Source organism: Saprolegnia parasitica (assembly GCF_000151545.1).
Source record: "Saprolegnia parasitica CBS 223.65 unplaced genomic scaffold supercont2.61, whole genome shotgun sequence".
NCBI classification, from domain to species: domain Eukaryota; phylum Oomycota; class Saprolegniomycetes; order Saprolegniales; family Saprolegniaceae; genus Saprolegnia; species Saprolegnia parasitica.
In genome coordinates, this window is record NW_012156455.1 from 77,843 (window position 1) to 98,029 (window position 20,187).

At 57.2% G+C, this 20,187-nt stretch overlaps 6 protein-coding genes across 6 annotated transcripts; 1 reads left to right on the forward strand and 5 right to left on the reverse strand.

The window, feature by feature from the left end:
• Positions 1 to 5,051: 5,051 nt before the first annotated feature.
• On the forward strand, positions 5,052 to 5,806 carry SPRG_11249 (hypothetical protein). The gene has a single exon (XM_012350060.1). It carries the CDS (start codon positions 5,061 to 5,063, stop codon positions 5,733 to 5,735), a length of 675 nt encoding a protein of 224 aa, XP_012205450.1. The 5' UTR covers positions 5,052 to 5,060; the 3' UTR covers positions 5,736 to 5,806.
• SPRG_11250 (hypothetical protein) lies at positions 5,764 to 9,465 on the reverse strand (the record flags this gene model as incomplete). Its single annotated transcript, XM_012350061.1, has 10 exons — positions 5,764 to 5,998; positions 6,053 to 6,165; positions 6,223 to 6,627; positions 6,671 to 6,769; positions 6,818 to 7,192; positions 7,238 to 7,551; positions 7,607 to 7,992; positions 8,044 to 8,879; positions 8,936 to 9,097; positions 9,142 to 9,465. The coding sequence occupies 10 exons, from the start codon at positions 9,463 to 9,465 to the stop codon at positions 5,764 to 5,766; spliced, it is 3,249 nt and encodes a 1,082-aa protein (XP_012205451.1).
• Positions 9,466 to 9,690: 225 nt separating this feature from the next.
• SPRG_11251 (hypothetical protein) lies at positions 9,691 to 11,366 on the reverse strand (the record flags this gene model as incomplete). Its single annotated transcript, XM_012350062.1, has 6 exons — positions 9,691 to 9,742; positions 9,792 to 9,998; positions 10,046 to 10,140; positions 10,188 to 10,508; positions 10,556 to 10,671; positions 10,721 to 11,366. 6 exons carry the CDS (start codon positions 11,364 to 11,366, stop codon positions 9,691 to 9,693), a joined length of 1,437 nt encoding a protein of 478 aa, XP_012205452.1.
• Positions 11,367 to 12,151: 785 nt separating this feature from the next.
• Positions 12,152 to 13,840, reverse strand: SPRG_11252 (hypothetical protein; the record flags this gene model as incomplete). Its single annotated transcript, XM_012350063.1, has 7 exons — positions 12,152 to 12,488; positions 12,534 to 12,804; positions 12,850 to 12,965; positions 13,007 to 13,305; positions 13,349 to 13,535; positions 13,583 to 13,713; positions 13,760 to 13,840. The coding sequence occupies 7 exons, from the start codon at positions 13,838 to 13,840 to the stop codon at positions 12,152 to 12,154; spliced, it is 1,422 nt and encodes a 473-aa protein (XP_012205453.1).
• Positions 13,841 to 14,319: 479 nt separating this feature from the next.
• SPRG_11253 (hypothetical protein) lies at positions 14,320 to 15,975 on the reverse strand (the record flags this gene model as incomplete). The annotated part of the gene is made up of 8 exons (XM_012350064.1): positions 14,320 to 14,638; positions 14,682 to 14,889; positions 14,922 to 14,951; positions 15,002 to 15,117; positions 15,164 to 15,462; positions 15,507 to 15,693; positions 15,754 to 15,884; positions 15,943 to 15,975. The coding sequence occupies 8 exons, from the start codon at positions 15,973 to 15,975 to the stop codon at positions 14,320 to 14,322; spliced, it is 1,323 nt and encodes a 440-aa protein (XP_012205454.1).
• A 2,744-nt stretch (positions 15,976 to 18,719) lies between these two features.
• Positions 18,720 to 19,675, reverse strand: SPRG_11254 (hypothetical protein; the record flags this gene model as incomplete). The annotated part of the gene is made up of 8 exons (XM_012350065.1): positions 18,720 to 18,820; positions 18,869 to 18,935; positions 18,989 to 19,073; positions 19,127 to 19,183; positions 19,229 to 19,361; positions 19,413 to 19,479; positions 19,534 to 19,590; positions 19,637 to 19,675. The coding sequence occupies 8 exons, from the start codon at positions 19,673 to 19,675 to the stop codon at positions 18,720 to 18,722; spliced, it is 606 nt and encodes a 201-aa protein (XP_012205455.1).
• Between the last annotated feature and the right edge of the window lie 512 nt (positions 19,676 to 20,187).

A 20,187-nucleotide genomic window follows, 5' to 3' on the forward strand; every position in this document is an offset into this window, starting at 1 on the left:
CTGTGGTGGCGGCTGTGGCAGCGGCTAAGTACCACACGCGAGTTAATCGTTAATCGATCGAAAGCAATTTGTTTGCGCTCACGTATGAGTCGAAGAAAAGGAGGTCCACGCGGCTGCTTTCTCGTGGTGAAGACGAGGCAAGAACGAATTGGCTCGTATAAGGAAGTCGCTGTCAACTCGAATGTGTGATTGAGATACCCAAGCAATCGGGCACCAATCAGTAGCTCAAAGCAACGCGCTCGTTGATGTAGACCTTGCCCGCGGTCACTCGACGCCGGTCGTGGCTGCATTGTGGGCTTCAACAGCAACACCCATGTACGTCCTGCACACGACTCTGTTCTCGCACGACGGTCGTCCCCTGGATGAGATCCGCTGCGCGCGATGCGGCTTCATGGCCCCTTCGACCCCTGGATATGCCAGCTCTTCGCGATCGTCTGTCCAACAACAAGTACGCCGACGCTCGCCACACGGCGACTCTGGTTCGATTGCCCGACAATGTGCTCTCAAGTATGGTAACTTGGCTCTCCGCACGGTGGCGGTTCGCATTGCTTCTTGGCTCCAACTCGTTTGCACGTGCTGAGAACAGCGAGCACATCCCCACCGTTTACAAATCGTATGCTCCGCGTCTACGTACCGCTCACGCTCGTCAGCTCTCCATGGGATCCTCCAGGCACAAGTGATCACAATGCTGTAGCCAAGGGTCCATAAATGCTTGATTGTATTGACCTGTGTTGAAGTCCACCATCGAGTGTGTGTCGTGCGTCGATTATCCCAAACTCGCCGAGTCGCTCGTTATCAAGGGCTCGTTCGCATGGATAGGCTGCTCCAGTCGCAGAGAAACGCTAGCGCGGGTGGCTGTGTACTTCTTTGGCACGCCCCCCAGCTGCATGCGCCTCGGTCGGGCATGTCCGTTGAACTAACGTTACTCGGCGCTGAGAAGAAATATCTTTCTCAATGCGATACTTCACATTCCGACGTGCATTCCAGGCAAAGTTTCCCGGCAAAGCATCCATGTTTCTTGATGATCCATACAATGACCACGTATAATGTCTCGTTGGCATTTTGAATGGGCGTTCGTAAGTCAATGTTTTCGCAAGGAGCTGCTTGCTTGCCGCCTTGTGATCCGACGGAGCCTTGGGTGATCTTAAGGTTGTCAATCGAAGATTGGAGCGCGCTGATTGGCGCGATCGATCAATGTCCGCTTGACCGATTGGCTCGCCATATTGCACTATTGCACGAGTGCACAACGTCAGTTGGCAACTTGCAGCACGGGCCAAGAGACGCCAATGGCGCTCACCCGCGCCGAGTCCATCATGATAACCTCCTACGTCGTGGACCTCGAGGTCAAGGAGCGTGTTCTTATGGTACCCAAGTGGGCGGCGCGCCAAGTCGTGCTCACGGGCCAAACCCTCGAGGTCATGGACGGTGAGAAGCTCAAGTTTGCGTGCAACATGACCTACTGCACGACGCGGTTGCTCGAGCCGCTTGACTCGAATCGCTTCTTTCCGTTTCAGCTGCTCGAGCACGGCAAGGTCAAGGTGACACTCAATGCACCGACGGCGTCGGCGCGCGAGGATTTTTTGTCGCACTTGGAAAAGTCGGTCGTCTCGGACACGTGGGCCGTCGAGACGAAGGACACGTGGGACACTTTTCTCTCGGTCGCGGTCGCCATCAACGAGAAGAAGGCGCTTGAAGGCAAATTTCGCATCAAGCCCTCCAACGTCTCGATCCAGCAAGTGACGCTGCACATGCTCGAAATGAAGAAGGTGTATGACGTCGTCGCCGGCCTGCCGAATGTCGACAGTCTCTACGAGCTCTTCTTGGGTCTCGAGCGCGACTACAGCAACGGCGTCTTGGGCAACTTTGCGCACACTGTGCATTTGCTGCACCCTGTCTTGTACAGCAAGGGGGTTAAATCTGGACCCCCACTCGTCGACATTCTCACGCGCTGTCCCCGTGCATCGTGCGGCGCGGCCCTGCCCTTGTCCATGGTGTACCTCATGCACATTCGGAGCCAAGCTATCAGCTGTCCAACCTGCGGCCACCGCATCCTCTACGAGACGTACAACCTCGCGGCCTTTGTGGCCAAGCACCAGCGGTTCAAAGTCTCCACCACACTGCACGGTAGCCGCGTCGAGTGCGACGTGACCGTCCTAGCCGTGCCTCATGACGGCACGTGGGCAACATTTCTGGTCCAGCTGCAGCGAGAAATCGCTGCCGGCGCCTCGAAGGTAAGCCGAGAGGGCGTTGCAACCATCCGCTCAGAGATCCGCGATGCGGTCAAGGTATACCGTCAGAACATTCTCGGGCGCTTCCACCTCGACTTGGTTCAAGGCATGTTCCGGCAGCTCGACTTTGTCAACAAAATGTGCCCGCATTTCGAGTACTGGAGGCATTCCGTTGTGGTCGCCGCTTCGATCACGCGCTACGACAAGTTTATGCACCTCGTGACGGTCAAGGACCGCGGTGTGATTCTCGTGCCGACGTCGGACATTGACTTGGTCTGGCACACGCACCAAACGTCGCCGATCAAGTACGCGGCTTTCTGCAGCAACCTGATGTCGCGCAAGACGCTTCTGAACCACGACGACACGATCGAAGCCGGCGACATCGCCAAAGGGTATGCGGACACCTTCGTGCTCTGGTCCCAGACGTTTGGCGAAGCGTACTCGAGCTTCCCGCCAAGCTACGAGGCGTGGGTCAAAGACAAGTCGACCGACCCGATCACGCGTCTCGTGCTGCGTAAAAAGTGGGCCAAGCACGGCGCCGTGCCCGCCAGAGACAATCGGTTCTTCGGCGTCAACGAAGCGTACCCGGTTGACGCGATGCCGTATGCGGCCGCCGTCATCGCCGCCAACGCGACAAAGCCCGAGGGTGACGCGCCCTTGCCCGTCTACGTCACGGTGCTTGGCACGCCCGTCATGGACGGCCGCGTGCGCCAGCCGTACTCGCGCCACACCGTCTTGATGTACGACGCGGGTCTTCCGTACTACTACATGCCGCACATGTTCGTTGGCGGCTGCGGCGGCTACGGCTACTACGGCGTCGGCGGTGGCTGTGGCGTCTCGGGCGAGGCGTACGGGGGCTGTGGCACGTTTGCCGGCGATGGCAGCTGCGGCGCTGGTGGCTGCGCGACAGGCGGTTGTTCGACGGACCGTGGCTGTGGCGGCTGCAGCGGTGGCGGCTGCTAACGATGAGCCGAACTGTCTTTGCCGGCGAATCGCTCCACACGAACTGACATGGAAGAAGTGTACCTGATAATGGCTATAACATGCATTGTGGCTTGATTCGTGTCTTGGTCTGTGCTGCACTGGGCGACTCCACTACTGACGACAGGCCTCGTTTGTTTGGATAAATTAATAGATAGATAAATAGATAGATAGATAGATAGATAGATAGATAGATAGTGAATCGCATTAATCGGCAACGACTGAGCGCACAAGTCGCCGCACGGAGCCAGGATCTTGTCAGGCGGTGTATTACCGGGATTACCACTATGGGTTTCTTTTTCTATGTGGTCCATCGTCAAGCTACTTGATCGACCAGCAGCGTCCGCGGTCGAGAGCCAGACCCGTGTTGCGGGGTTCCGCTTGGATGCGACCGTGGGCCGACCTGGAGCTGCAACACCCGAAGGTACCCGGGGGCGCTTCCTTGAACTCGCGGGCTATGGAAGTCGTTGGCTTGGCAACCGACGCGAAATGTCGGGTGGTCGGTCTGATGTTGATGAAGTTGAATGCTCGTGGTGCCGACACTGGTCGAGTTGTTTTGTTTTGGCGTCTTGGTCGGTCGTCGTATATGAAAGTGTTTTCGTTTTGGCGCTGGGCATGTTGAGTTGTTTTTCTTCTATAGGCGTGGAGCTGGGCGGTTGGCTGGATGCATTTGTTTTCGTTTTGGCGGCGTGGCGCGTTGGATATGTTTTCTTTGTTTGGGTCGATGTCTTGGGTTTCGGGGTCGGATGATATGGATCTTGATGCTGAAGGTTGATGGCTGATGGCGGTGGCGGCGGCGGCTGGCTGATTTGTGCTCTGTGCTCTGTGCTCTTTGCTCGGTGCATGTTGGTTCTGCATGACGAAGCGATAGTTGTCAACGGACGAGCTTCCGGGTCCAAGAGGCTCGCCTGCATGTTCAGGCGCGGGAGCTCGCGGCATGTTTATGGGAACACCACCCTCGCGAGTTCAGCCAAGCCACGGATGATTTGTCCAAGCTCACGCCTGACGACTCTAACTCCTACGCGCATCCTGACGACGGATCGCATGTCTTGCAGTCAGGCGACGAACTCCTGCACGTTGCAGAGCTGTTGGCCGCCGACATTCGGCACACTTCTATTATAGTACGTATATCATAGTTGGTGGAGTCTTGCGTCTGTGTAAAGATTTCAAACCATATCATATGAGCTAACGAACGAGACACGGGTCCTTGGTTTTGACGGCGCGGTGTCGAGATCACTCAATCCGAACTTGGTGAGAGCGATTTCCGTTGGTTTGTTCCATTAACGGTGTCTGAGAGCAGTCCAAAAGCGAGTCGGCAGCGCCTCGGCCATTCGATGTATCGTGGCGACACGTCGTCTCCACGCTGCGAAGACATGGTATGTTGTGGTGACGACAGCGCAATCCGAATACCCAAAATTCCAAGCAACCTTTCTTGTCGCCACAAGCATCATGCAGGTACAAGAGGATCGATGCACTACTGGGAGCAGTCGCATCTCTGTCTGCGTTTGGCGCGTGCAACCCTGCAGGCATGTCCCGCGTCGTCCCGCGCGCGCCGAACCGTCGACCAAATTGTACGCCTACATCGCGCCTGCATACAATTTTGGAGTATAAAATGTACGTGTACGACGTACGGCGCACTACTCTTCTGCCATTGTTTGTGCGGCCACGGGGATTCGAAGTTGCAATCGTGGCGCGCTGTCGAAGCTTCGTTTGGAATTCGGACCAATCGTCGTCCTCGGCCGCTGCAACCTTCGTTGCGGACGCGGGACAACCTTATGCGAACATTAGGCGGTCAGCGGCATGGACCACGCAAATCTACGGTCGAGTACGTAGTTGTGAATTTACCGCTTCATGAGCGTGTCCCTCCACGAGCTCTTGTCCAATGCAGCGGACATGGCGCCATCGGTGCTTCCAAAGCGGGGAAAGATGCCGCCCAACGGCGGCCGCTGGTCGGACATTGAGCATGGCCTCTTTCTCCAAGGCGTCGGGCTCTACGGAAAGGACTGGCGGCGAATTGCACGGCTCGTACAGACACGCACGACCGTCCAGACCCGGTCGCACGCCCAAAAGCACTTTGACCGACTGGAGAAGGAGCGAAAAGAAGGGAAAACTGAGACGCTACCGGTGGCCAAGCCCGCAAAGACTGCCAAGACGACGGCCAAAGGCAAGACGAAGCGCGTGCTGGCGCACCTGGCCATGGGCCCGCCCCAGTTTTGTCTGCCAATCGACGACCCGAGCGCCGGGTACAGAGAGCCCACCGAGGTTCCGGCCTATGCAACGAGCAGAGGGGACCTCGACAAGCTCCTCGACGACATCCCCGTGCACGATTTCCTCGCGCTGCTTGCGTCCGAGAAGGACCGTTCGCTCATGGACGGCTTTGATTTTTCGAGTCTCGACACGGCGGCACCGGTGATGGACGCGCGGCTCACGACACCAACGACGCTCATGCCGTCGTCATGGACGCCATCGCTGTCGCCACTGCACCGGGATACGCCGAGTCGCTTTGAAGACGAGTTCTGTTTATAAGGCTCTGCGATCGCGTTGCTAGTTGTTTTTAAGTGCGTGCGAATGGAGGTCGTGTGTGGCGTAGTGTCTGGTCGACGCTTGCATTGGTTTCGGCAAACACTTGACGCCGTTGCAGCATGCTGCGCTCAATCGACTCGAGCGCCTTTCGTCGCATGAACGGTGATTGGCTCGGGACGCCGCGCACAACATTCTCCAATTGCACTTGAAGTTTGCGAGCTCGGGAGGGCACGCCGCGCGGGGTCACCGTAGTCTCGGTCGCTGGTCTACACGCATCATCCTATGTTAATTCTCCTGTCATTCTGCGCATCGCGTCGCACCGATCGAGCGTGGGTGGACGAATGACCACTTGTAGCATCGCCGTGGGGGGCCGCCGTTCCGTGTCCTGGATGGCGCTGCTTTGCGGTGTCTCAAGGCCGTCGCGAACCCCTTCCTACGCAAGTTTTCTATAACGTCTACTGCGATAGAAGACGAGTTGTTTTTGGACTACCGTTGCAGTCGAGTACGTCACAAGCGTGTCCATGCAGGCGTTCCAAGCACGTTTCTGTTCGCAGCGAAGAGCGCGGTGCGTGTCGGAGAAGCCCGCGCGCTTGCTAACCGAGCGCTTCCGGAGCTGCACCAGCGCGTGCTCGACGCTATGGGACGTGTGCATCTCGAGCGAGAGCACGTCTTCCATGCGCTTGAGCCCCAAGCACTTGAGCACGCACTGCCACTTGTTCCAATTGATGCGTGCCTTGATATCGGCGAGCGTCGTCGCGTAGCCATGCACGAGCTCGTGGACTCGGTGTTTCGAGAGCCCGAGTGTTGGTTGTTGCACTTGATTGAGGCACAGCGCCGGCATCTCTGCGCCGAAGCGGCGCCCGACGCTTGCCAGGAGCTCGTCTTCCGGTGCCACCTGCAATTAATTCGTCAAAACTCAATCGACATAGTTCTCGCACCAAAGGCATGACGGACGCGCCTTCAAGAACGTAATGCGGTAGCGTTGTATGCGGTGGGGCCTCGATCGCTGTGGGCTCCATCCAGTCGCGTTCCGACACCTAGGATACTATCGTGATGCCAAGACCAACAAGTAACAGTATGCGGACTTGAGTGTGGCCATCGCGCATGCTCGGTGGCGCGTACTCGATGGGCGGCGGTGTCATGGGTCGCTCGGCAACGCTCGGCCGCGCCATGAGGGTCCGAGGCACGAGCTTGGCGTCGGGTACGGGGGCAGCCGCGGGTGGCGGCGCCACGTCAACAGCAACGCTGGTCACCACTGGCGTCACGACGACGGGTACCTCCACGACAGTCGGCAGAAGATCCTCGAGATGGATCGTTTTGATCTCGTCGCAAAGCGCTTGGATGTCGTTGTGGTGTTGCCGCTGGGTTTCTTCGTTTTGCGTCGCGAGCATGAGATACGACGAGCGCGCCACAGCTTTGAGCGTGCGCTGGTACTGCAGCGCACTGCGCCGTCGCTCGTCCTACCCAAGGATTGTAGCACGTGGATAGAAAAAACTCGAGTTTACCGGCTCGTACGTCGAAGCCGACGACGTGTTGATGCTTTTGTAGAAAAGCCGAAGCGCGGCTTGGGCCTTTGCGAGCTGCGCGTCCTTTTCTTCCACGAGGCTGTGGTACTTGGCTTGGATCGTCGCTGCCATTTGCTGCGTCTCGAGCTTGTGGCGGCCCACGAGATTTGCCGTCGTCTCCTCGTAGCGGGCCGCCATATCGGTCCGAAATTGCGCCAACGCCTCGACGTACTGCTTTTGCGCACGCTGCTTGTCCATTTCGAGCTGCATTTGGAGTTCGGTGACGATGCTGAGGCCCGACACCGTCGACAAGTCTATCACATACCACATACCGTAGAAACACCCCGATAGACCAAGATATGCTCGTACTGCGCAGCATGTCGTCCGAGGCCTCGGTGGCTACCGGTTGGATCTCGGGCAGCGCATGCGGCGTGGTCGCGGGCGCCACAAACACCTCGTTGATAAAGCCGTCGACTTGCGTTTCAATGTGAGTTTTTTGCGACGCGAGTGCTGTTCTGCGCCGGTTCAGCAAGACCGAGCGCCGTGGACTGCTCTCCTCGAGCGTGGCGAGCGACGAAGTGTCGTCGAGCTCAATGGCATTTTCATCATTGTCATCGGCGTCGTCGTCGTCGATTTCTTGAAGTGCGGCAAGGGCGAACTCGGCCGTCTCGGGGCGCGGCGGCTCGAGCACAAGCACCCGCGGCTGCGTCAGAAACAATCGGGAGGTATCAATCTCATCGTGTGCGGTGCTGAACCTACACCCACACATCGCTTCTTGATACAAGGTTGATACAAAGCCGTCTTACCCGTGCTCGCCTTTTTGGAGCTCGAAGTGGTTTCGAAATTCCTTTTGCTGTCGCTCGAGCGCCGCCTTGTGGTCGAGTTGGCTCTGGTGGAGCTCGTCTTTCAGTGCCGACACTTTGGCTTTAAGCTCCTTGATTTCATACTCGTATTCGGTAGCCATGTCTGCGCACACGCCTGGGTTCGAAGCGCTCGGGCGACTGGGCCGTTCGCTCAACTGCGCCTGGAGCTCGCGCATCGCACTTTTCTCCAGCACACGCTGCGCTTGGACGTCGTCGAGCTCCTTCTGAATGAGCAAGCTTGTCTCGGTCGCGCCGCGAAGCGCCTGCTGTGTCTTGACGAGGTTGGCGCTTGTGTCTTTCTCCCGCAACTCGAGCGCCTGGTGCTGCTTGCTCAGGGCCATGTACTTGTCCTTCCACTGCGCCGCCGCCTTGTCATTCTCGAGCTTCTTGGTGACTTCCGACTGCTTGATAAAGAGCTCTTGGCGCAGCTTGGCAAGCTCTTCGGTCTTGGCTTGAAGGCTGTCTGCGATTCCTTTCACTTCATCGTCTTTGGCTTTGATTGTGTCAGTCACCGACGTGTACATGCTTGCCGTCTCGTTCAGTTGACCAAGCAGGATGGCTTTTTCATTTTGGAGGCGGTCGATGAGCTTGTGGAGGTCTTCCGAGAACGCGCTGTGCTTGGACGGCGCGTTGGGCGATGCACGCATGCTCTGAAGCAGCGAAATCGTCTGCTGGAAAACGTTTTTGATGCGCCGAATGCCGGGCGCGCACTCGTTTGCGAGCTCGCCCACGACATCGTTCGCGTCGCGGGACATGAGCACCCGCGCTTCGTCCAAGTCCTAGAGCATTCCATGTATGTATCTATCAACTTGATACGTGTGGAACGATGACGCACGTGCATATAAGGCCGCTCGCTAAAGCCCGACATCATCGTCATGGCTTCATGCGTCGCCATGAGGATCTCGCCGACCTTCCACGTCACGGGCATGTACTCGTCCGGGTTGTTGTCATACTCGATCACCGGTCGGTTCATCGCCTCGTCGTAGCTCTGCATGGCCTACGTCAACATAATGAAATAGTAGAAAACCAGGAACGCGGTACCGAGTCGACGCGGCTCTGAATCGATTTGAGCACCTGGAGCTCCTCGGGCACGCGCGGCGTCGCCAAAAAGTGATCTCGCGGCGGCTCCATGCACAAATCGTCGTCAAGCATTATCATGTCGTTGATCGAGCGGTTGGAGCCTTCCCGGGGAATGTGCATGCGAAAGTGAGCATCGTCGGTTGGCACGGGTAGCGCCGACGCGGCCACGTCTCGTCGGAAGTCTGGCTTTCGGTGTCGACTGGCTTTCGGCGGCGGCGCCGACGGCGACACGGGATGGAGGTGGTAGGACCTCCGCCGCAGAGACGGCAGCGCGCGCTCCGGCATGCGAGAAAGGCAATCACGGTTTCACGCAAAAAATAGAGTCGTCCCTCAACCACAATGTGGATGTGGTTCCATTCTGGTGCATTTTTTGGGGATATCATGCAAGTACGAGTCATGTGGAGTATTGGAGCAGCCTTTGGGTACACGTTGATGCATTTTATTGAACATATAAATGCGCTGCTACATCAAGACAGGACACCTATGACAAAAAACTTACACTCATAAGCACTAGGCGCGGTCAAAGACAACGACAACAGTATCCGTGGCTGGCGGGTAGACCCTACATCGCGTATGGTGCATCGCATATAGACAAAGCGACGGCATCATACCCCATCCCGACCCGCGTCTGATTGATGGCGACAGTCGACGCTGGTAGTGAAGCGAAGTGGAGGCCCGGGAGATGCTGCATGAGCAGCGCAATGCACGACTTGAGCTGCGTCTTGGCAAAGAAGCGGCCCGGGCACATGCTAGCGCCGAGCCCAAAGGGGCGCAAGGCACTGCGCTGCGCCTGGGTTGCGTGAACAAACCGGTCAAAGCTAGTTGCAACGCGATGATTTCTGGAGCGCCGTCGAGGGATGCGTACCGAAAGATCTCTGGTTCGGGAAATAACGTCGCGTCCATGTGCTGGAGGAAGGGAGCCATCGCGACGCGGTCGCCTTTGCGCAGCACCACGGGCGGCTACACGCCAGTATATGCACACCCATGCACCGTATCGATTGCGATACCTCGAGGGGTAACTCGACATCACAAGTCGCTTCGCGCAGAAGGAGCGACGCTGACACGAGGCGAAGTGTCTCGTCAATCGCACTGTCAAGGACGATGCATTTGTCAAGGTCGGCTTTGGACCACGTTGCCTTGGACTCGAGTGCGGTCGACGGCAAGTACTCGTGCACTTCGGCCAGAACGGCGTCCCATGCTGCCACGTCATGCAAGAGATGGTACAGCGTCCAGAATGCTGTCGGCACCGAATTGCTGTTGGTCGCCCACAAGAGCGCGAGTTGGGTTCCGGCGCAGTTGTGCACCGGGGCCTGCACGCGTCGAAAAAGCTAGTCCCTCAGATCTGAGTCGTCGCCACAAGCAAATGAAAGCTTACCTGGAGACGGTCAAGCATGAACTGCGAGCAGCCACGCATGAGGCTCGGCTCCACGATCGCGTCACTAAAGCCTTGTGCCATCGTGCTGGCGGCAGCGCGGGCCGTGCGCAGTAGCCCTACCCAGCGCTCGTCATAGGGCAGAAAAGAGATAGGATGTTCATATACATGTCGGTACGTAGCCCGAGGCGAGGACCGGGAACGCGTCATCAAACGCCACGTAATCGTGCAGCAAATCAGCGTGCAGGTCGCAGAACGCGTCGCCGAAGAGTGTCCGCGAGCTCGACTCAAAGAGCGCTTGGCGCAGGAACGAAAAGAGGTGGAGCTGGGACGCGCCAGGTGCCGCGAGACGTCGCTGCAACGCACGTCGCTGCTGGAGCACGTTGGCCTCGACAAGCGCCGAGAGCCCCGTGCCGTTGACAAAGTGCTGTGTAAAGAGGCTGTGGACTTGGCGGTAGTGCCACTGGCTCGGGTGCGGAAACCCCGAGTCGTGGCCGAACGCTGCGACACAGACGTCGTGCACCACGGGCCCGAACGAGAGCGCCTTTGTCTGAAGCAAAACTGTCACGTGCGCTGGCGACGTGAAGAACGTCATGTATCGACCGGCCAATAGCACGCGAAAAACCGATCCATGCTCCGCGCAGCATGCTCGCAGAAAGGCGACGGGCGAGGCTGCAAAAGCGAGTGCAGAGCCCAAGAGAGGAAGATACCAGCGGACCGTTGGCACGCTCGTCTTGCGAGTGGCGAGCACGACGGCGAGGACTACCGTGAGCACGACGGCGGTGGCAATCAAACCATGCGAGAGCTGCAGCATCGGGTGTGTTGGTGCCGGCACGTTGCAATATGAGGTTGCGCTTGTGCACGAAGTCGACCCCGCCCCACTGTCGCAGTATCCCGATTATGGCCCGTACAAGTTGTACGATTTATCATGAAGTTTGTATACCACTGGTCGGAATGCGTGGCGGGCGGGCGCATACGCAGGATCACCGGCAGGACAGAGGCATTTCGTGGATGGGAGGAAGTCTCGTCGCGCGAGATGAGATGTGACAGCAGCTGCACGAAGCGTTTAAACGCCAGCCTATCACAGCGCTCGGTGCGGCAACATCATCCCGTATTCGCGCACGCCATAGTGGCACCACAGAGTATCATGACTGCAACGGCAAAGTCGCGGGCAGCGATGGCCTCGGTGCAACCTTGGATGTATGAATAGCATCAAGCAATATAGTTCAACTCTTTTGGCGTCCAAGGTATAGAGACGAGCTCTCGGGTGGCAGGTGCATGCTCGGTGGCGCCTCGCAATCCAAAACAGCACCTCCTGCTGCCACGTCATGGATGGTCACTTCAACTGTCCGGATATCGCATCCGCCATACGAAACGAGATCTTGGTATCCGGTAGATACTAGTACGTGGCAGCCGGCGACGACAGCAATGCGAGCGTTGCATGTAGTAATATCTGGCGTTCCTCCCATATCACGCGTTGGCTTCCCTTTAAAAAGCTCGTTCGTGTACGAATTCATGGACTCACACAGAATCCCAATCCCAATCACAACATCAAAATCAATCTCAAACGACTTTACATCTCAAAAGCAGACGAGTTTTTTACGACACAATGACGTAGCGCGACCGTTCCTCTAATGTTTGGACTTGCTTCTTCTCAATCACGCTCTCAATGTTGGCGAAGCGCAAGAGAAGCAAGCTCGAGGCGCCAGCAAAGGCAAAGCCGATGCCCATACCCATCCATAGGCCTTGGAGACCATACGCGTAAATGAACGCGAGCAAGTAGGCCACGGGTAGGCCAATACCAATGTACGCGACAAAGTTGATGATGGCGCCGTAGTTCTGGAGCCCGTAGCCCCGCAGCACGCCTTGCATCGTCTGGTTGATGCCTTGGGGCACTTGGAAGAGCACGAGCACGACGACGACACTCGCGACCAAGCTACACAACCACCTCTGTCGCATCAAAGGTTGTGGCGGTACGTACGTCGACACATCGCGATCGTTTGTAAAGAGATCTGGGATCGCCCAGCGCGTCGCAAGCAAAAGCGACGCAAAGCACAGCGCAAGCCCGGCGGCGGTCGATAGGACGGCGGTCGTGGCGGCGCGCGCCCGCGGAACGTCGCCGCCGCCGATCGCATTGCCGACGCGGACCGTCGCCGAGACGTTGAGTCCGTAGTAGATCCAGTCGACGATCGAAAACACGTTGACGGTAACGGCGTTGGCGCCAATCGCGATGACGGCGTTGGGTAGCACGCCTACGACGCGCCATGGCCACCACATGCGCGGAGACTCGCGCCTACCTGCAAAGAGGGCGAGGATCTCGAAGCTGCACCACTCAAACATCATCATGAGCATGCCAGGGGTGCCGACGGCGAGGAACTCGCCAACGCCGCGCAGTGCGGCACGGGCATGCAGCCTATACAACGTGATGCGTCCCACTTCATAGACACTCATTACCCTGGCCAAAAGTCGCACGCGCCTGGTGTCAGATAAAAGTACGGAAGCAAGCTGAGCGGCAGCGACATCATGGCGGTCGCGCGGCCGATCGCAGCGCCGAGGTACCCCATCGATGTATGGTACACCAAGAGGTAGCCGACACCTGCGTTGACGGCATTGGCGAGCAGCGTGCTGTAGAGCATGGGCCAAGCAATGTTTTGCGCTTGCAGGGCGCGCTTGAGGAGCTCGTAGGCGTACAAAAAGGGGAGGCCCATGACCAGGCAGGCCGAGTATGGGCCTGCGAGCGCGGCCACGTGGGTCTATCCGAGTACTCCTTAGCGAACGACGAAAAGGAACGCGTACGGGCTGGTCGAGGGCGAGAAGGACGTGTGTCGAGCTCAGGTTGAGAACGGCGATGGGCACACAGACGCCGAAGAGCACGAGACTGCCGGTTTGCAGCAAAATGCCAATGCGCTTGATGTTGCCCGCGCCAAACGCTTGGGACGCCAGCGTGTCCATGGCGCTAGCCAGGCCAAGGCCAATGCTAAACCTGTAGAGCAGAATGAGGACCGTCGGAGAGGTAAAACAGCGACGCACCCGGTGACGTTGAAGAACATGTCGCTGAGCGACGCGGCCGCCAGGTACTCTTTGGCGTCGGGGCGGTGGATTTGACCGACAAAAATGAGACTCACGACGCCCGGGAGGTACCCGAGGATGAACGTTGCCATCTATGAGAGGTTGGTGCGTCGTGCTCGATGTGGGTGAATCGCGTACGATAGGCAGCGCCAAGCGCAGGAGATGCGTCGCTTCGTCGCGCCAAAGCGGTCGCGGGGTCTTGGGCGGCGCTTGGTCCATACGATTCGGATAAGAAAATGGGCGGGTAGATCGCGCCCGTCACGTGAGTGGCCAGTGCGAATCTCATCCATGGTCACGCGATTTCGGAGCCACGTCCAACTCTGACCAGTTCCCACCCTGCTCGAAGTGGAGTGGACGAAGGCTTCCGAGCTCGCTCCAAACGAATTTGATAATCGACGCATTTTTGATGCAGCGCTGGAACGGCCACAGTCTATGGGGATGGATAGAGTGGATCTTGGATAAAGCCACCGTGCTACAGTCGCATGGTTGAATTTACGATTTTGCGATTGTTATAGTATTGGCCGTATATTCTGACTGCGGATGCATGCTGGATGAAGCAAGGACAAGCAGTTGCAGGCAGTGCCAACTCGGCAGATACTGGTACGGCAACAACTGATCGCTGCCGCGCGCAGTCCAATCATATACACCTACAACGCCCGTCTCGAACCCAAAACACAACATTCGAGAAGACCAATAAGTTATGACCGTGTCGTCTTGGCAACCGCGGCCGCTTTGTCGCTGATGCGGTCGATGCTCGCACACTTGAGAAGCCCGAGCCCGATGGTGGCGGCGGTCAGAAATGCAAACACCATGCCGATCCAGAGCCCCGGGAGGTCGAGTTGCCAAGGAAAGGCCAGCGCATACCCGAGGGGGAGACCCACGATGAGGTACGCGACAAAGTTGATGACGGCGCCTTTTCCCTGGAGCCCGCACCCGCGCAAGATGCCCTGTGTTGTCTGGTTGATGGCTTGGGGTAGCTGGAAGGCGACGACGACGAGACCCACCTCGGACGCCAATCTACGCAAGCAATAAGACAAGAGTCTCTTCAGGCGAGACGTACGACGCAATTTCGGCATCGCGGGTAAACACAAGCGGGTAAGCTTGCCGCGCAAGGTAGAGAAGACCCATGAGCAGCGTTGCAAAGCAGGCGGCAGCAACCAAGACGGCTTTCAGTGCGATTTTAGCGCGCGTCGGGTCGTTGGAGCCAATCGCGTTGCCAACGCGCACGGTCGCCGAGACGGCAATGCCGTAGTAGAGCCAGTCCAAGACTGCATACACGTTGATCGTGATGGCTTGGCACCGATCGACACGATGGCGTTGGGCAAGAGGCCTACGTCGCGTAAGCCAGCTTTCGTTCGTTGCACCACGGCAGCGTCGCACCCGATAGAATCGCAATGAACTCGAAGCTGCACCACTCAAACATCATCATGAGCATGCCAGGCGCGCCGTAGACCAGGAACTCGCCGACGCCGGCCGCCGCGCACCGCCAGTTCCACCTACGCCCGTTTCTTGCGTTGTCCATGTCAAAAATTGAGTGCGTACCCTGGCCAGAAGGCCCGCGCGTTCGGATGCCACCAGTAGTATACACCGAGACACAGCGGCTGCGCGATGTTGGCGGCCGACCGACCGATCGCAGCGCCGAGAAAGCCATAGGCCGAGTGGTGCACGAGCACGTAGCCGACGATCGCGTTCACAGCATTCCCCACGAGGGTGCAATAGACCATTGGGAGCGCCACATTCTGTGCCTGGAGCGTCTTCTTCAAAAGCTCATAGACAAAAGCAAAGGGTAGGCCAAGGACGAGCCAACGTGCATACGCGCCGGCGAGGACCGCGACGCGTTCCTACGATGCGAGTTGGTGTCGGAAACGCAATGTAGTTGCGGTACCGGCTGATGCAACGCGAGAAGAAGATCCGTTGCAAAGAGGTGGAGGAGCAAAATCGGCAAGAAAAGAACGCTGAGCACGAGAAGACCCGACTGGAGGAGTACGCCAATACGCTGGAGGTTGCCAGCACCGTACGCTTGCGAGCAGAGCGTGTCCATAGCGCTAGCCAAGCCGAGACCAATGCTGTACCTACATAGAATTCGCGTTCTCTAAGCAAACGAATCGAGAGCGCTCGAGTCGTCGTCGTACCCCGTCACGTTGAAGTACATGTCAGCGAGCGACGCGGCGCCTAGGACGAGCTGGACGTCGGCAGCGTCACTGTGCCCAACGACGATCAAACTCACGACGCCGGGGAGAAAGCCCAAGACGTAGGTGAGCATCTACCGCCGGCGTAGTATGAGCTCAGATAACGAACGATGCGGGGGAAGCTGGACGTACGACAGGCGGTGCCAAGTAGCACAAGTGCTGCATCTCGTCCCAAAAGACATCGTCTGCCTCTGATGTTGCAAGCTCGATGGCAACGGCCGCTTCGCACGGGCTGTGGCCACCGACCTGGCCATACCGAGGCGCTCCGCGCTGGAGGCTCGGAAGCACCATTCCTTCGAAATTGCAAGTGACATGCCAAACTAACGGGCGCCACCCACGCCAGCCGCTTGCAACAAGCCAATGCAGCGCGCCGCTGTACGTGGCGCAGAGTCCTGTCGCGCCATGTGGTAACAGCAGCTGGCGGCAAGTCCACCACAAGCTTTGGCGCCAAATCTATAAATAGAACGCAAAATGCAGTTTCAACAACAACGGAATTCAAATACAATTATAATCCAACGAGACTCACGGAAGCGACGAAGAAGAGACCCATGAACCCATGGATGGGCACGCAAAAAGATATGCAAGAAAGAGGACGAGGGTTGCACGTGGTGGGACCTTATAACGATCGGCGGCGGCCTAGTACGCAAAACGACATCGTCAATACGAGCATTTGATGTGTGTACCGGGCGACATGCAGCAGCGCAGCTCAAGTTTCTTGCACTGTTTCTTGAGCAGTGCGACCGTGCGCGTCTACAAGCATGGAAGGTATCCTGTCTGCGCGCAAGGGATCGATAAAATACCGGCATGCAAATGTCGATAATGTCGACCCAGCGCCATCTCTGGGTCAAGACGAGATGACGGAGCAACGCAGACTCATCATCCGTAAACTCGCTACGAGGATCCATTTGCTTCGATATCACTAGATGCAAGAATCGCGTACCCCCAGTTGATGTCTGGACGCAAGTAGCCAACCCAGCGATCGCGGCACTTTTTCGGACTACGTGCACGGCAGTTGCAGACGTGAGTGATGTGCGTTCGTTGTAATGTTGGAGAGACGCACAATACCTGCGAGGCGGCAGGAGAGGGCACGCCGCCGCGACATGGTCCGCAACCAGCTTCCAGTTTTTCCATGATGCGCGACAGCCATTTTCAAGGCATCGTTTTCTTCCATCTGCCACGGGCCTTTCGCGGTGCTACGCGCTGTAAGTTGGTTCATAGATCGAGTAGCGTCGTAGTACTTGAGTCCGAGCCAGCGCTGGTAGCACTGGCTGGGCGACCGATTCGCAACGCCTTGGGCAATTGTCTATGGAAGAGGTGAGGATGAGGCCAACCGTGAAAGCGTTTGTCGGTCAACCGTCCAGTGGCCCGGGCCAAAGGCGACGACGCAGATCGAGAGATCGGCATCCTGAGCCGTTTGATAAAGGCCTCGAGATTCACAGCGTCACTTCGCACCTCACACTTTGACCACTTGTTCTTTGGCTTGGGGGATCGCGGTGAGCTCATGCTCTAAACGCTAAAAGCAAAATGAGCTCGTGTGTGAGCCCGAGTTGCACGTCAACCGAGGACATATGTAGCGGGGGCTGTCAGGTACGATTGTGGGAACGTTCGAGATCACAAGCAGTTGAATGATTCTAGTAGCCGTCAACGTTGTAGGGTTGAAATTGATTCAAACAACTTAAAGGCGGCCAATTGCGAGCGAGCCTTGTGAAAATGAGGCCTATCGGCGCCTCGGTTAGAGCCTCGAACTGCAACTAAGTTCTGACGCATGTCAAGATACCATAAAACTCGAAATCGATGACCCCATCCCCGACGGCTCGACATGGTACAGCCGCTCGACTCGAGCAGTCAATTGTTTCAAAAGTGCTACGCAACAAAAATCCAATCCAATCTAAGGCGGTCGCTAGGCTCAATTGGCTCGCGTCGCTGGCGACAGGGGCGAATACAATCTCGTTCGGGGTGTACGTTCGTAATTTTGCACAATACGATGGTTCCAAATACTACGCCAGAAGACAAGCGTTTATACTTCAATACTCTTTCGCGCTCGTACATGATGCGAATTCCCATACTAATAGTGTAAGCTTAGTATATTGACGTACTCTATACTACCACAGTAAGTTTTTATTGGCACAGTATCCGCTGCGGTGTGGGATGGTTGGGCTTGGGGTTCCTGGTTGCCATCTCAAGAACTAGTCCAAGTATCAGTTTCTTGGTGAGCAGTTGTACAATCGAGTTGCATCTGCATACTAAGCGCAGGAGAGGTTTATAGGCCTGGTAACGCGCAGCATTGGACGGGTGTGTATGATGCCGGCAATGGCGTCCGGCGATATTTCGTCTCCGCAAATTCGATAACGCCCACTGCTTGGATTCTTTTGGAGTCATATGTCAGGAACGCGTTTGAGCGCTACGAGTCAAGGGAGGAAGCGACAGGGCACCTTAACATAACACAACTGCACGCCACGAATTCCCCGTCCACCCTCGACCAGATAAAGGGCCAGGTGAAGTCGTCTCGGTGGGCATGGTAGGATAGCTTGCCCGCGCTTGCGACTGCAGAGATTGCCACCGACCAGAAGCCCCCCCACCTGCGCAGGCATCCCATTTGTGTTGTCTTGCTGTCATCGTGCACTTTGCGCATGCCTGTGTATGGGCGTACCGACAGGCATCATTCATTGAGAATGGCCTCGGTATTACCATGCATGTTAATTTCGTCGGCACATCCTCGACGACGTGCGCATGCGATGTTGCGTTCCTAGCACGACATGTGAGCAGCTTTGACGTCTAGGTCGGAAGATTCAAAAGCTGGAGGCTCATCAAGACGCGTACAATTCACTTGCATATTCATTTACAAAGTTAGGAAAACCACGAATGACATAAATCCAGAAATTCATCACACATCGATCGCGCACGTGAGCTCACTTGAGCTCGACAAAGTCGCCGTCGAGGAATTGTGTGTGGAACCAATCGTCGTCCAAGAACGACGGTGTGTGGTTGGTCGACTCGCGCTGGGGACGACCTGTGTGGCAACCCTCAGATTTATCGGCTACGCTGGATGGACACATACCCGGTGACATGAGTCGGTCCCAACGAAGCTTTCGGCACTCCTCCTTGATCAGGCGCGCTGGGCGACCCTGATCAGATCAGACCACATTAGCTCTGTAGCAAGAGGGAGATGCCCACGTACGGGCAAATGCCGCGCGAGACTGGCCCAGCTCTTTGAAATGGGGAGCAATTCGGCAATCTTGGCGATTTCCTCGGGCGTAAACGGTCTAAGCGCACCACGAGTCGGTAAATAAGGTGTGATCGTCTCCTGTGTGCGTACGCTGTGAGGATGTCGGGGCTTAGGTAGTTGCACCACCGGTCGCGACACGCCTTGGCGCTAATTTATTCTGTATGGGACACCGAGTTGTGGACAGTTGCTTACCTGCGGTGGCACGATGGGAGGTACGCCTCCATCCACTGCGCGACCTCGTCCCAGTTCTCGCACGACGTTGATGGCCACATGATGAGGTAGAGCATGTCATCTTCGACGCGCTTCCAGTGCCCCTGGGGGCGGCCTTGGCTACGCAATACACTTGAGTGCAATGGTATCGAGCCGGGCTGTCTACCTGAGACTCCGCGTCCAGCGTTGCTGGCACTGCTGCCGCGAGCGCGTTTCATCGCGCGCGCCACGTCCTAGGCGCCGATTTCATGAGGATATGCTGATATCACGTCGGAGGTTTGGCGCACCATCCACGACACGGGCGCGCCTTGGTAACGCTCAATGAGTCGTCGCAAGAGCTCGTCCTACGGCCGCACCGGTGAACCTCAGTGCGCTCGTTGGGCCACGTACTTCTTCGGGGGTCCAACGGCCACTCGAGTGCAGTGTCATCTTTGTGGGCAATTCGGGAATGAACCATTGTCGTCGCAGCGCCATGCCGTACAGCAAGATGCTCCCATAGCGAGTATCTTGGCGAATTCGTGCATATGGCAGCGCGATGGTAGTATTTCCACGCTTTCTTCGCGGGGTAATCTCGTCCGTATCACGCTCTTCGGCCGCAATCACATGCCTTGGTTCCGCATGGAGCGCGTCGTGCAACCCCCTTGCCCTACCGGGCATCGTTCCCCGTACGGAAGCTACACACTCAGCGGCATCGTTGCCTCCCACGAGCGTCGTCTGCAAGGCGAATGGATTTGGGTGTCCTCGGATGGAAGGCCTCGTCACGTGCGGGCGACTCGCGCAGGCCCTCTCTGAGCCACACAAAGTCCGTTACCCTTCTCGAACGCAACATGTCTCAGATTATCATCATTGATAGCATTCGAGTTTAACTAGAACGCCACGGATTCACGCTTCCATGAGCGCCGCAGTGGGAACGGTCACACAAGCACGTAAAGCTCAAGGAA

Coding starts and splice junctions, on each gene's coding strand:
- SPRG_11249 (XM_012350060.1), top strand. CDS start 5,061: ATGAGCGTGTCCCTCCACGAGCTCTTGTCCAATGCAGCGGACATGGCG.